Source organism: Tachyglossus aculeatus, chromosome 1, assembly GCF_015852505.1.
Source record: "Tachyglossus aculeatus isolate mTacAcu1 chromosome 1, mTacAcu1.pri, whole genome shotgun sequence".
Classification (NCBI taxonomy): Eukaryota; Metazoa; Chordata; class Mammalia; order Monotremata; family Tachyglossidae; genus Tachyglossus; species Tachyglossus aculeatus.
The window spans coordinates 131,018,649-131,034,927 of NC_052066.1; the positions used below are offsets into that span (position 1 = coordinate 131,018,649).

Here is a 16,279-nt window from a genome sequence, read left to right on the forward strand (position 1 = left end):
TGAGACAATGAATTCAAGAAATTGGATAGCAGTGGTGAGAGCTGGGAGATGAGTGAAAGATGAAGAAGGGCTGAGGCATCTACAAAAGACTTCTCAGTATAGGGGAGATAATAATAATTATGATATTTGTTAAGCACTTACTATGTGCAAGGCATTGTGCTAAGCCCTGGGGTAGATACAAGAAAATTGGGTTGGACACAGTCCCTGTCTCATGTGGGGCTCACAGTCTTGCTCCCCATTCTGCAGGTGAGGTAACTGAGGCCCAGAGAAGTGAAGTGAGTTGCCCAGGGTCACACAGCAGACAAGTGGTGGAGCTGGGATTAGAATCCATGACCTTCTGTCTCCCAGGCCTTTGCTCTATTCATTCAATCGTATTTATTGAGCGCTTACTGTGTGCAGAGCACTGTACTAAGCGCTTGGGAAGTACAAGTTGGCAACATATACAGTCCCTACCCAACAGTGGGCTCACAGTCTAGAAGGGGGAGACAGAGAACAAAGCAAAACATATTAACAAAATAAAATGAATAGAACAAATATGTACAAATAAAATAAACAGAGCAACAAATACATACAAACATACACACATACATAGAGATGCCGTGGGGAGGGGAAGGAGGCAAGATGGGGAAGGCCTCCTGGTGGAGGTGAGCTCCCAGTAGGGCCTTGAAGGGAGGAAGAGAGCTAGCTATCCACTATGCCATGCTGCTAAGTGATGTTTGAAATCAGAGGAGAAGAGGGGGGTGTCTGGGGGGTGTCAGGGGGAGATAAAGACTATGGTGTAAGTACCACTGAATCTCTGACCACATCACACTCTCACCTCTTCCAAATGGCATTTGCTCCAAATCTCCTCCTCTTTCTTAGGACTGCCTTCAGTATCTCTCCCCCAGATGGCTTCCATGAATAATTCTTTTGGACCAAGCTGAGTATACTGCTGTAACTATTAGTGGTCTGTGAGGTCATGTTAGAACCAGATTGAACTGTATACTGCGGTTCATATGCTTGTCTAGATATGCGGAATTTTTTAAAAAATAACTCAGTTGGGAATGGAAGTATCGTCAAAGACTACCTTCAGCCTGCATAGCAAAGAGTTAATATTTCTGTAATGACTTGAAGTATTTAGCATTTTCACTCTGCTGATTAAAATCTGTTGTAGGTGATAATTATGCCAGGTTTATCACTGAAACACTCAAAAGTAATTTTTAAATCTTTAAGTGGCTTGTTCCAGAATTTTTATTTCTCCAAGGGTTTCACTTATGGAAAGTCAATTTAAATTATGTCCTTTTGTCATTTTCACTGTAAACATTAAATCAGCTCAAAATGAATAGATTCTTATTTCTAAAAATAACCTCTTTCACAGGAAGAAGAACTAAGGAAGAGTGGAGAAGCCAAATATGCACACTTGAGTGATGAACTTCATGTATTAATTGAAGTATTTGCTCCACCTGGGGAAGCTTATTCACGTATGAGTCATGCACTGGAAGAAATTAAAAAGTTCCTTGTTCCAGTAAGTGTTGAATGCTCTTTTGCATTAATTTGCTTCCTTTTTTAACTGTTTCTAGTTTAGAGCCTTCTAAGCTTCTTAAAGAGAAATTCCTAGTACTTTTTTACATAGTTTAAAAATACAGTGATCATGATTTGCCAGCCAGTTTTCAAATTTTGTTCAGGCAACAACATGAAGTGGAGAATCAAAGCAATTCTCTGGATAAAAATTCAGGCCCAAGTCCCACTTTTGCCTTAGTCAAGACTCTGCTTGATGAGGTTATAAATACACACATTACCTAAAATAAGACTCAAACAAAATGTGTTTGGGCAGTGACCATTTTCGTTGTTCACATCCTCTGCTTCTCTGACCTGGTGGAGGCCTTGTGGCTTCAGTGTTTGGCATTGTAATAGTGATGATCACCTAGGGTATTTTTTTTCTATTAGTTGTAAATGAGCAGGAAAGTTGCTAAAGTAATGAGCGTTAATGTTCCTTTCTTATTCCATCATCAACCTGTAGAGATGAGTTGGTAGGTGTAGGAAGCTTCTTCATCTCCCTACCTAAAATCCTCATTAAATTTAGCCCAGGCCAAAGCAGAGATCGTGAGCTGAAAGTCTGGCTGTGGAGTCTACTGCATGGTGTGGAGGTAATATATAATATACCACTTCCCCATCAGCAGAACATCCTGGTCCTCAGGCTTCGTCGGTGGTGTCAGAAGCACTCTATCTACCATGTGACTGAACCAGGATCAATCAATTGTATTTCTTGACTACTTATTGCATATAGAGCACTGTGCTAAGTGCCTGGAAGACTACAATACAGTGGAGTTTCTGGGCATAATTCCTGCCCTCAAAGTGCTTACAAACCTAGTCTAGTAGATTAATATTGCTTTAGTGCCCAAACCATGATATGTTTGCTCAGTGCATGGTGTCAACATCTAGTCAAAAGGAAAACATGGGTAAACACTGTCACAATGACAGATTTATCTATTCAAAAGCCATTTTATAGTGCAAACCACAAATTCTCTGGTGTTACACAATTAGTCTAGAGGTAGCTAACCTGTTTTGAATTGGTCTTCTAGACTGTGAGCCCGTTGTTGGGTAGGGACCATCTCTATATGTTGCCAACTTGTACTTCCCTAGCGCTTAGTGCAGTGCTCTGCACAGAGTAAGCACTCAATAAATACGATTGAATGAATGAATGGAGCAACATTGAACATATTTGTATTTCGGAGAGAAAATATTCTTATACATATTGATTAGTTGGGACATGCCATCATCATCCTTGAAAGTATCTGCATGTATAGTTGTTTCCCTCTTTCTGATTCCAAAGGCCTGAGTCTTCTTCTCACTGTGACGTTGGGAAAGGATTCACAATTACGGTAGCTAGAATCCCTCTGATTTTAGTGTTGTTTGGAACCTTTGCATTGTTCTGTAGCATTTGTGTGCATGACATTACAGATAGCTGTAAGCCTAAATTGAAAAGTAAAGTTTAAGGTAATAAAACTAAGAGAAACAGTGGGATATTTGAATTTGGAGGAGAGAATCTGTACATTTGAGTAAAGATTTCTTTTCTCTTTTCCCTGTGAGACAGTCCTCATTCTGATTTTCATTATTTCTTGAATTTAGAACATAGAAACATTTTTACTTCAAGAAGACCTCCACATTATGATTGTTGAAGTAGGATTAAGCTATTTAGAATGTTCATATTGCGATATATAGTTTTAATTCTAATTCTACTTCTAACTCGGTCCTAGTACATTTTCCTTAGTGACTGCTAGATAGATACTCTTGTGTAGTCACTAAATATTTGTTTATGGTAATGAGAAAAATTCATAGCATAATCTGTTTCATAAACTATAACTTTTAAGGAGTAAAATATTTCTGAATATACTTTAAAATAGCAACATTGGACTAATACTGTGATATCTAGTCATATTAGGAGCACTGTTCTTTGGGGCCATTTATAGTATTTGATCTGATTAAATTCCAGAGAAATGACTGTGGCTTGATCAAGTTACCTAAAATAATAATCATCATCATCAATCGTATTTATTGAGCGCTTACTATGTGCAGAGCACTGTACTAAGCGCTTGGGAAGTACAAATTGGCAACATATAGAGACAGTCCCTACCCAACAGTGGGCTCACAGTCTAAATAATAAATTGATCAAGCCATGAGGACTGATCATTTTTCAGCAATGAATGGATCTGCCAACCTTCTGAACTGTAAATTTGTGTGGCCGAGCAGTAGATATTATTTATATGAAAGAGGCCAAAGCAACAGCGATAACATTGATTATTCCATTAGAATTATAAAATTATGGAATATATTTATTTACAGCACTTTACATCTCTTGGCCCAAAATTAGGAGAGCTGTTGTCTTCATAGGTCACAGATTCACACCTCTGAAAGGCCGTATTGTGCCTGACTCAGGAAGACACTTGTTTTAGTCACTGAATAGCTGGCTTAGAGAGTGTGCTGCACTTTGTGGCAGCATAACCCTTCCGCACTGCTTCAGAAGGTAGGGCAATCCCTAGGCTGGACACGGAAGCCGGCCACTTTGGGGATCAAGCCATCCTGAAATGACCTCCCAGAACTAGCAAAAACTAGATGGGAATCCCATCTGATGAGAGAGTGATCATCTGTTGGGATGATTTGTGAAGGTGAGGGGTGGGAGAGGGTTAGCCCTCAACAGGCTTATTGACACAGAAATGGAATTTTCCAGGCTAAATTCTACCAAGATCCCCTGCCATTCAGGAATGAACATGGCAGCAGTGTGGGTTCCCTGAATTCCCTGAACCACCACAGTGCTCTGGTACTTCCTGGGCTTTTAAAAGGCTTTCAAAATAGCTGTCAGGTATCCATAATAGCTGCCCTGTATTAGCTACAAAATCAGCTCCGTCACTTATCAGTTGCCCTCTCTCTTCAGTGCCCTAAATGGCACTGTGTGCGGTAAGAGATGGCCTCATCATCATCATCATCATCGTCAATCGTATTTATTGAGCGCTTACTGTGTGCAGAGCACTGTACTAAGCGCTTGGGAAGTACAATAAATATGTACAAACATATATACATATATACAGGTGCTGTGGGGAAGGGAAGGAGGTAAGACGGTGGGGTTGGAGAGGGGAACGAGGGGGAGAGGAAGGAAGGGGCTCAGTCAGGGAAGGCCTCCTGGAGGAGGTGAGCTCTCAGTAGTGCCTTGAAGGGAGGAAGAGAGCTAGCTCTCATCATCATCAATCGTATTTATTGAGCGTTTACTGTGTGCAGAGCACCATGCTAAATGGACTTAAGTCTCCTGTGCTTGGTGTAAAGGTGGATGTAATAATAATAATAATGGTACTTGCTAAGTGCTTACAAAGTGTCAAGCACTGTTCTAAACCCTCAGGTAGATACAGGCTAATCAGATTGGACACAGTTCCTGTCCCACATGGAGCTCACACTCTTTATCCCCATTTTACAGATGAGGGAACTGAGGCCCAAAAAAGGTAAGTGACTTGCCCAAGTTCACACAACAGACATGAGATTAGAATCAAGCTCCTTCTGACTCACAGGCCTGTGCTTTATCATCTAAACAGTGCTTCTTATTTAACCCCTAGTGACACCCCCAACTATGGATGGAATGGCACAATCTGGTTTTCACAGGAGGAGAGTAACAGGCTAAGAAAATTTTCTTTTCTCATGAATTTTCTACCGGGCTAATTGGAAATAGTTAATGTTAACTGTCCGAAGGACTAGGGCCTGCATTGAATTTCCACTAGTGTATTCTTTCCCATTGTTTAGTAAAGGCTTTCCACATAGTAAGAGCTTAATAAATATTATTTCTGCTGTAGTATAAATCCAATGCAGGTAGATAACATACTAACCTATCAATTATAAATACTATTGCTTTTTCAAAACTTTTGAAAATGGAATATTAAGTATATAAAAATCATTACAAGCAATAGTGTATTAATAGCAGCAGCAATCTCCCCCAAACAAGTCACTTTATGACTTTTGTATTTAAACATCTCAGGCTTCAGTGGAAGTCCCAGATGGAGTCATTACTAAGAGTCTTGGAACTATCTCATCTAGGGAGGTATTTGTTACTCTTGGAAATATTCCATCAGTAATGTTGTTTTCCTTTGTGGTATACTTCTACTTAGTTTCCAGCAAACTTGTAGAACTGAGCCCTTATCAAAGCAATTTTCAAAGCCATTCTGAGTGGTGATAGCTTAAATTCTATCATGTGATTGAAGAGAAAACGAATTGTGCTGTATAGTTCTTTGAGGTGGAGATTATAGATGATTTTGTCAGTGTGCTTTTTCATTCAAAACAAAAATATGCAGCAAGGCCTCATGGAAATAGCCCAGGCCTCTGAGTCAGAGGACCGGGTTCTAATTCTGGTTCTGTCAGTTGCATGCTGTGTGAACTTGGGCTAGTCACTTAACTTCTCTTAACTTAGCTTCTCTTAACTTAACTTGTTGCCAACTTGTGCTTCCCAAGCGCTTAGTACAGTGCTCTGTACACATTAAGTGCTCAATAAATACGATTGATTGATTGATTCTCTGTGCCTCCATTTCCTGAACTGTAAAATGGGGATTCAAAACCTGTTCTCCCTGCTACTTTGACTGTGAGCCCCAATGGGACAGGGACTATGTGTGTCCAACCTGATTAACTTGTACCAATCCTAGTGCTTAAAATAGTGTTATGTGCGCAGTAAGTGCTTAATAAATATTATTGATTGATTAACACATTGTAGGCACTTAATGAATGCAATAAATGAATAATAATAAATGCATGACCCATAGAGGTCCGGTTCAACAGGAGTATATGAATCAGATGAGCTGGTGTGTGTTTTGTGTTTTTTAAGTGATGGTATAAAAATCTTGAATCAAGAACAAGGAACATGTTTCTTAGGTGAAAACAAACTTTTCTCAAAATGTCCATCAAAGCACAATCAGGTGCAACATGGATTCCTTTTTACTTCAGTTACATCTTAAAAATCATATGGTCAGTGCATAGTAAGGCAAAGGCAGATGGGAATTTTTTCCCAAATTTAGAATAGTGTATGGATTATATCTCTACAGTCTAATGAGGCCCTGATGTTTCTTCTGACATTCCCAGAGAGGTTGACTGAAAAGTCAAAAAACAAGAATTGTTCACTTGTTTCTCAGATCATAATCAGAAAAAAAAATCTTTTTAACAAAATTGGTGTGGTCATGGTTCTTTGTATAATTGTTACTGACAATAAGGTTGGCAAGAAAAACACAGGAAAAGGCAGCGGGAGCAAATGGTGTCACCTGTAAGGTGCATCTGGCCTAAGAGTTTGATTGGAGTTCAGGGCCCAGAACTACAGTGACCCATAGTGAGACAATAAATGTTGTAGCGTATGCAAAAGTTTCAGAGTGTGGATTCTTTATATTGCTATATAAAAGTACTATTTTTTTAATAGAAAATTGTTATTTTGTTTCTATTCTGTGGAAATGCATGTCCTCACTTAGCCGGACAATTCATCTTCTTCATGGAGAGCATTTGGTGAGCACTTACTTTATGCAGAACATTCAAGCTGAAAGGAAAATGACATTTTTCATTGGCTTGGTATATCCATATTGTCTAACCTACATTTTCTATGAGCCAAAAGCTGTTGATACTTAAGTATATTGTGATGCGATGTCTAGATTTTTACCTAATAGATATTGGTTTTGCCACACTCGAACGATTTTGGAAGAGTTGAAGATGAGGAAAATCACAAGAGTGTTCGGTATGGTTTTGCAAGGGTTTTGTTGTACAGAACATTCAAACATGCCTTAAACAAATAGTTAATGCAATTTAGGAAAGTAAGAAGGATTCAGCGACTAAAATTTCAGACTAGGAAATTAGGGGCTATCTGTCCTAAGCATTTAATACAGTGCTTTGCACATAGTAAGAGCTCAATAAATACCACTGATTGATTGATCTGTTTCATCCTAATACTGCTCCAAGATCTGAAACAGATTTTATTGAACCTGGACAGATTTCTGAAGACTTTTGTGATGCAACTTTCACAATTTTAACTATTATACCAATAACAGTATCTATTGGGTGTCTGTGCAGGTACCATCATAGGCTATGTGGAAATATACCAGAAAGGAAAAAGAATGGGTCCCTACTCCTGAAGTGCCTACAGTGGACACTGTTTTGCTGTAATGGGTTTTTTTACTACATATGTTGGTTAGATTATAAAAGGTTTAAGGAAGATTCATCTGGCAGTATGAGCCCATTCAGCTATGTTCACTGCAGTATTGGAGGACATGTTTTGTGAGTGTTGTGGCTTGCAAATGAATGCAGCATTGAAACAGGTTAGTTTAGCATGCTTTGTTCTTACAGTATGAGAACAAATTAAATTCCAAAAGATAAGTAAATCTAAGAAGGGAAGCTGACTGGAATGGGGAAACTGTGTTGCCTAGTAGATAGAGCAGGAGTTAGAAGAATCTGGCTTTTAATCCTAGTTCCATCGTTTATCTGCTGTGCGACCTTGGACTAGTTACTTAACTTCTCTGTGCCTTAGTTACTTCATCTGTAAAATAAGGATTAAGACTGTGAGCCTCACATTGGGTCATGGATTGTGTCCAACCTCATAAATTTATATATACCTCAGCACTTAGGTGCCTGGTACATAGAAAATGCTTAACTGAGAAGCAGCGTAGTTTAGTAAAAAGAGCATGGGCTTCGGAGTCAGAGATTGCGGGTTCTAATCCTGGTTCTGCCACTGATCAGCTGTGTGACTTTGGGCATATCACTTGACTTCTCTGTGCCTGTACCTCATCTGTAAAATGGGGATTAAGACTGTGAGCCCCAGCTGGGACAACCTGATTACCTTCTATCTACCCCAGCACTTAGAACAGTTCTCTGCACATAGTAAGCACTTAACAAATGCCATTATTATCATTAATAATAACATAAACCTTAAAAAAAGACTATAACGAAACTATATGCGAAGATGTCTGAGAGGTGACGTGGCAATGATGGATAGGATCCTCAAGTAGTAGGAAGATTAATTGGAATGACATTGCAGAAGGTGGCTTTTAAGTAGTCTTTGAAGGAAACGAAGGGCACAATTTAACCAATCAGTGGTGTGTTTCAGATAGGGAGGTATCAATAGCAATGTAGAGACGCAAAGAAATAAAGAGTAACAGTTGCTAGAATACCTCCTAGGGAGGGAGCTAATACATGAGTTATGATATTTATTGGGTAGTTAGAAGGTTATGAGATTAAATGCAGCCCCTGTCCCACATGAGGCTCACAGTCTGTTTGATCTCCATTCCACAAATGAACAAATTGAGGCCCAAAGATGTTAAATGACTTGCCCAAGGTCACACAGGTGGTCACTGATTGAACTGGAATGTGAACATAGGTCTTCTGACTCCTAGCACTGTGTTCTTCCCATAGGCAATACTGCCTCCCTTCTACATTACTGCATTGCATTACTATATAAACAGTTGTATCATGATATATATTTATTTTTAAGCAAAAGATGATCAACCATTGGGATTATGTTATCTGTGCTGCCAAATGTTTTTTCTGGACAGAACTTTAATAATCTAGTGTCCTAATTTCTCTCGGCACTCTCATTCTCTCTGTTATGCTTCTGCTACTCCGTCAGTTCCAGCCTTCCTCTCATGTGCCTTCCCCTATATACCACCTCTGAATGCTCTAATATATTTTCTCACATTTATTTCAGAAAATCTTTGGCTCAATGGCTCTTCAAATTGCATACTTAAAATGAATGTTCAACCCCATTTCAAAAAGTGCCATCTGTGCTGTCAAAGATGTTCATAAATCAAATTTCAGGGTTTATTTTCCAGTAAACAGGATCACCAAGGATCTTGGGCCCTAGCGCTTAATTTACCTTCACAACAAGGAACTCAGATTCTGTGGAATATGAACCTATGTTTTTACTTAGCAAAATTTCATTTTACAGTGAAAGCTTTCCTATCTGGCATAATGGAGGAATGAGAGGTGCTGATAGTTAAAAATTCAATTTATCTATAAGCCAGCACAGTGCATTATCACTCCAGTGTCTTAAAGAAACTGGAAGGTTTGTGAGATGGGTTGACCGTGGTCAGGGTTTATTTCCAACTGAAAGTGAAGCACAAAGAAATTAAGTGATTTGTCCAAGGTTATACAGCAGACAAGTGGTGGAGCTGAGATTAAAGCCCAGATCCTTCTGCGTCCTAGGCTCATGCTTTATCCACTAGGCCATGCTGCTTCTTTATGAGCAGAGCACTGTACTAAACTTTTAGCGACAAATAGTATTTTTCAAATTTAAATAAGGTAAAAACAATCAAATTGTATAACATTCCAACGTCCTAGAAGTTTAGATTGTATTCCTCAAGGTAGAAGCCACTTACCTGTCAGAGGAGTGGATTTAGTGCCCTATTAACTTCAGAAGCTACCTACTCAATGTCTTTTCGGTTGAGTAAAGGCAGCCCTGCTCTACTGCCGAGTTAACTCTACCACAGTTCCACCTCTTCCCCTTCTCTTGGTTCTGCAGCTTTGGAGCTTTCTTTCCCCCACTTTCCTCTACGTCTCTGTCTCACACTTCAGTCCCCTAATACCAGTCTACTGTGTCTCAACCTCATTTTTCTTCCTGTGGACCACTTGCTCATGACCTTCCTCCTACTTGTATCTCACTTCCCCTTCATATCTGACCAACCATTCTCCCCATCTTCAAAGCTCTACTAAATTCACATCCTCCAGGGACTCTTCCTTGATAAATCTCTCATCTCCCCACCCTGTCTTTCCTCCCTATTGAGTCAGCTTTCCAACTGAGTTAGGAGCCCATAAGCATTTAGGTACTCGCTTCTCCTCTTCCCCACCCCACAGCATTTATGTGAATAACTTTACACTTCTTGGACTTCATAGTATTGCTTGTCTCCCCTTCTAGATACTCAGTGCCTTGTGGGGAGGAATTGTGTCTACCAACTCTATTATAATAGTAACAATAGTAATTACAGTACTTGTTCTCAGTGCTTACTGTGTGCCAAGCACTGTTCTAAGCACTTGGAGAGTTACACTTTAATCAGATTGGACTCGGTCCTTGTCCCACATTAGGGCTCACCCTCTTAATCCCCATTTTGCAGGTAAGGTAACTGAGGCACAGAGAAGTTAAGTGACTTGCCCAAGGTCATACAGCAAACATGTGGCAGAGCCAGGATTAGAACCCAGGAACTTCGGACTCCCAGTCCCATGCTTTATCCACTAAGCCACATTCTCCCAAGCTCTTAGTACAATTTTCTCTGCACACAGAAAGAAATATTGATCGATCTTCACACTGTCAACTCACCCCTAGGTTCCAAGTACCCCCATGTTGTCCTATGTTCCATATCTACTTTTGTAATTTTAATTTTGTTTTCTACAGCCCTAACCCAATTGCACGCACTGCTGCTGCCGTCACCCATGCTTTGAACAAATAGGGGCGGCTAAATCAGAGGGGTGTGCTGGGTTGTGACAAGATTAGGCAGTGGTCATGAAGAAGGGTCAGGAAGTATGAGAAAGCATTGGTTCCTCTTCCCTCAACTACCCTCTGTAATAATAATAATAATAATAATAATATTGGTATTCGTTAAGCACTTAATATTTGCCAAGCACTGGGGTAGATACAAGATAATCAGGTTGTCCCATGTAGGACTCACAGTCTTCATCCCCATTTTACAGATGAGGTAACTGAGGCTGAGAGAAGTTAAGTGACTTGCCCAAGGTCACACAGCTGACAAGTGGTGGAGCCAGAATTAGAGCCCATGATCTCTGACTTCCAAGCCAGAAGGGCTTCCCTTCAAAGCCCTACTGAGAGCTCACCTTCTCCAGGAGGCCTTCCCAGACTGAGCCCCCTCCACCGTCTCCCCCTTCTCCCCCTCCCCATCTCCCCCGCCTTACCTCCTTCCCCTCCCCACAGCACCTGTGTATATGTTTGTATGTATTTATTATTCTATTTATTTATTTTATTTGTACATATTCATTCTATTTATTTTATTTTGTTAATATGTCTTGTTTTGTTGTCTGTCTCCCCCTTCTAGACTGTGATCCCGCTGTTGGGTAGGGACCGTCTCTATATGTTGCCAACTTGTACTTCCCAAGCGCTTAGTACAGTGCTCTGCACACAGTAAGCTCTCAATAAATACAATTGAATGAATAAATGAAGCCCAGGCTTTTTCCACTAAGCCATGCTGCTTCTCTAATCCTCTTCCTCTACCACCACCAGCTTTACCCCAATCTCACTGTGATACAGCCTTCGAGGTCTGGACTCGTCAGTCCCAGAAGTCAGGGACTGTGAAGCATTGAAGGGTGAGGAGAGTGATAGTGGCAGCAAACTCCATCAATTGGCCATGTAGGTTAAAAAAAAAAAAGGTTACAAAAATGTACATAGACATGGGCATGGGCAAGCAGGGAGATGGAGAGGGGCCAGGAAAGCTGTGGAAATGGGGATGGGGAGAAGGGGCTGAGCTAGGCCAGAGGAGGTAGGCCTAGTTCTTTGGTGAATCAGACACTTTGCCAGCAATTGGAGAGGAAAGGGTTTCTTCCAGAAACCCAAAAGCCATGTCTTGATATGGCCATGTTTGCATGGAGCAAATATAAAGGCAAGCTGAAAGCACCTTGAAATTTGTGTGAGCCAATGTAACTGTAAGCTTATTGTGGGCCAGGAATGTGTCTGCTATATGGGACTCTCCCAAGATCTTAGTACAGTGCTTTGCAGACAGTAAGCACTCAAATCCAATTGATTGATTCCCAGCAATGTCTCATGTTGGATCCTTAACGTTAACAGGAATTGATATGACTCTAAATGGCAGTACACTGCAATAGAAGTCATGATGATTGATTACATCTCTTATGTGTTTCCTCTTTCACCTAGGCATTTACCCAAGTGCAACTTGCTTCCCTGAGGTGTTGACAGCTCTGTGCTCCTTTTCATTACTCCTATACCAACCTACTTTGATTCTAGGAACTGCCCTCAGGTGACCCAGGGAATCAATACAGGGACAAGGCTTGGGAGCTGGAGATATTGAATCATAAAAATATCAGTCAGGTATAAGTATGAACATTGAATTTTCTGATGTGGGGTTCCAAAACCATGAATCCCATGTACATGGTACAATTCTCAGTGAATTTAGGTTGCTGCCTAATATAAGGGATTACAGGTAGAATTGGCCAAAACACACAATTTCCTACTGGAAAATTCCTTTCAAAAGTATTCCCCCTTTCTAGATTCTGCCTATGCATTTTGGAGAATTCATCTGTTTTGAATTAATTTAATCATAGTAATAGGAGTAGCATTAATTATATGAAACTTCCAAGAAGTTGATGTAGATCTTGGCCTTATGAGAAGCAGCATGGCTTAATAGAAAGAGAATGGAGCTGGGAGCCAGAGGATCTGGGTTTTAATCCTAGCCCTGACAGTCACTTACTATGTGACCTTGGGGAACTGACTTAACAGCTCTGTGACTGTTTCCTCACCTGTAAAATGGGGATTAAATATCTGTTCTCCCTCCCACTTAGACTCTGAGCAGCATGTATGACAGGAACTGTCCAATCGACTTAACCAGTATCTATCCCAGTGCTTATAATAGTGCCTGACCCAAAGTAAGCACTGATCTACCAAGTCTGTTATATTGAACTCTCTTTACTGCTTAGTACAGTGTACTGCACACAGAAAGCATGCAATAAATATGATTGATTAACAAGTACCATTTTTTAAAAAAGGCATGGAATCTTAGAGCTTTTTATCAGCAGCAGTATTAGAGTGCAGAGCATAACTAGTGTACTGCTTAGCATCTAGTTGGCTGTGGGGAAAGTGGATAGGGAAATGCTAGGAAATGGCTGGGTATCCCATTCCTCAAAATCCAAGTCCAGCCTTTGGATGTGTAGAGAAAGCCCTCTCCTTCAACTCTGATGTCTACATATTATTTTACGTGTTAATGCATAGATTCCAAAATCAACCAATTTCCCAAATGTTCCATTGAAAATTTTAAAATATTTGGGTTTCCAAACCCATAGGTTGGATGATGATTATCTATATTAATTCAACTGTCTTGATGGATAATTTATCCAATGTGATTAGTACTCTGGTATGGAACATGAGAGAAAATTACATCAGCAATTCATTAGTATTAAAGTCATAGAAGGTGACACTAAAATGCATTTGTTGGATGATATTAATAACCTGAGATTTGTGTTGTAGTCCCATTTTTGCTAATAATTTAGTGGGTAACTTCTAGAGTCATGAGGCTCTTAGTCTTAAATTCTTCTTCTGTAAATGAGGAATATAAATATAAAAAAGTAACTGTCAAAAATACATGAATATTTTATTATAAAATATTATATTTTGATATAATTTAAACTGTTTTACGTATCTTTAGCTGAAATTTGTTAGGCCAGTGATAACTGAAAATAAGAATTAGAGCTTCTCTCTGTTGTAAGGATGTTGATTGCTACAGTCAACAAAATAGTGGCTTACTGAATTCAGATTATAAAATTTGTACTTTTTGATTTGAACTAGTGACATGTTCCTTATCAGTCGATACCAGAAAGAGCTATGGCATTTCTAGTCGAGGCAATCATAAAGTGAACTTTTGTACATTGAACAGTGTAGAGTGTAATGTGATTCCATGGAGAGTCTTACCTTTGGTTTTTCAGAATCAAATTTGGTTATGTAATAACCATTTTCATAGGTAATTCTTTTTCCATGAAAGAGAAATATTACACACAGTGTACTTATCACAGTGATGTGTGAGATGAAGACAACTCTTTGTTGGACTAGTAAGAAGCAAAATGAGGGTAATGCTTTTGTAAGGAGGAGCATGGCTCAGTGGAAAGAGCACGGGTTTTGGAGTCAGAGGTCATAGGTTCGAAATCCGAATCCACCACATGTCTGCTGTGTCACCTTGGGCAAGTCACTTAACTTCTCTGAGCCTCAGTTACCTCAACTGTAAAATGGGGATTAAGACTGTGAGCCCCACGTGGGACAACTTGATCACCTTGTAACCCCCCCCCCAGCGCTTAGAACAGTGCTCTGCACATAGTAAGTGCTTAACAAATGCCATTAAAAGGTAACACCCTATTCTACCATGTTAAATGTTATAATCTAAAGAACATATAGTTTGAAACTTAAAATAGATATTTGTGGTAGACTCATTTCAAGATTTTCAGAAAAAAATGAATTATTGTCCTTATATTTGCAAGTGATATAAGAGAATTCAAGTTGTTTGGAAATAGTATGCTTCTCTATATTTTTTCTTCCCTTCAAAAACATTCAGACCATGTTTCCCCACTCCTCAAGACACTCCAGTGGTTGCTCACCCACCTCGGTATCAAACAAAAACTCCCCACTACCGGCTTTAAAGCACTTAATCACCTTGCCCCCTCGTACTTCACCTCACTACTTTCCTACTATAACCCATCCCGCACACTTTGTTCCTGTAATGCTAACCTTCTCACTGTACCTCGATCTCCTCACTCTTGCTGCCGAACTCTTGCCCACATCCTGCCTCTGGCCTGGAACGCCCACCACATATCAGACAGATAATTGCTCTCTCCACTTCAAAACCTTTTTGAAGGCACATCTCCTCCAAGACGCCCTCCGTGACTAAGCTCTCATCTCCTCTTCTCCCATTCCCTTTTGTGCCACTCCTACTTGCTCCTTCATTCATCCTCCCTCCCATCCCCACAGCACATATGTATATTATCTGTAATTCATATATTCATTTATATTAATATCTGTCTCCCCCTTTGGACTGTAAACTCACTGTCGACAGGAATGTGTTGTTATATTGTACTCTCCCAAGCACTTAGTACAGTGCTTTGCATACAGTAAGTGCTCAATAAATACAATTGAATGTATGTAAAAAACGTTATGCAAGCAGAATGTGCATTAGTGTAGAAAGAAGATAGATTACAGTTTCGGGAGGGAAGGTTCAGGAAAGGCCAGACAAAAGCATTCCAAGATATATAATAATTTCACAAAGTTTGAAGTGGATCAAAGTTAAGGAGGAAAATAAATGTCATCAATTTCTTCAAAGTACTAAAACCTCTCCACTCTAAGCAGCCTCAGGTTCATTAATATTTACTGCTGCTATCACCAATGTTGCCTATTTGCTCATCACTTCAATCTCCTAAGTATGTTAAATGTTTTCCCAGTGGATAGAACAGCTCATCCTGTTTAGAAAGCCTTTGATAAAGATATGTTTTGCCATCTTTTCACTAGTACACCCACCCCTCCACTTGTCATGTGACCTATCCTTAAAAGTACTCTATATTGCCAGCAAGTGAACAGGCTCATTCCTTGTGAGCCTGTTTTGAGGTTCTGTCTATAAATAGCAGTCTCTTTCCTCTACTTATCCAACAGCTCTTCCATGAAACTTTTCCCAACTCATGGGAAGAAAGGTAATGAATGCACCCCAACCTTGCAAAATCCATGACCAATTCAAAATTCACACACTTTTGTCTCTGTCTGCTAATAAGATAAATGTGTCTTCCTTGTTTTGAACTTATTTCACATCCCATCATTTGCTGCATCAATGTTACATGACATAGATCATAAACTCCTTAAAGGCGAGAATTGTGTAAGTTAAACTAGCTTTGTGCCATTCAGAGCAAGGCTTCTAAGTCTTGTACTTTATTAAATTAATGCAATCCGGTCATTTCTGTGTCTTTCCTACTGGGTCATAAGTACACCCAAACTTAATGCTTTCTCCACATATTTGAAAAATGCCAATAGAAACTGTACCAGGACAAGTTAGCAGAATTTCTTCTAATAATTAAGAATTGATCTTAGTTAACTGAG

The 16,279-nt window shown here is 39.7% G+C and overlaps 1 protein-coding gene across 6 annotated transcripts in view; it reads left to right on the forward strand.

Annotated features, from left to right (window-relative positions):
- Window positions 1-16,279, forward strand: part of KHDRBS2 (KH RNA binding domain containing, signal transduction associated 2) — a 606,540-nt gene that overhangs the window by 308,099 nt on the left and 282,162 nt on the right. For all 6 annotated transcript variants that reach the window (XR_005451081.1, XM_038746702.1, XM_038746731.1 and 3 more), the window contains one exon: window positions 1,358-1,504. Coding sequence is in view for 5 of the 6 variants with exons in the window: in XM_038746702.1 (XP_038602630.1) it covers window positions 1,358-1,504 (147 nt within the window). In the remaining variant the exon portion in view is untranslated. The remainder of the gene's footprint in view (window positions 1-1,357; window positions 1,505-16,279) is intronic.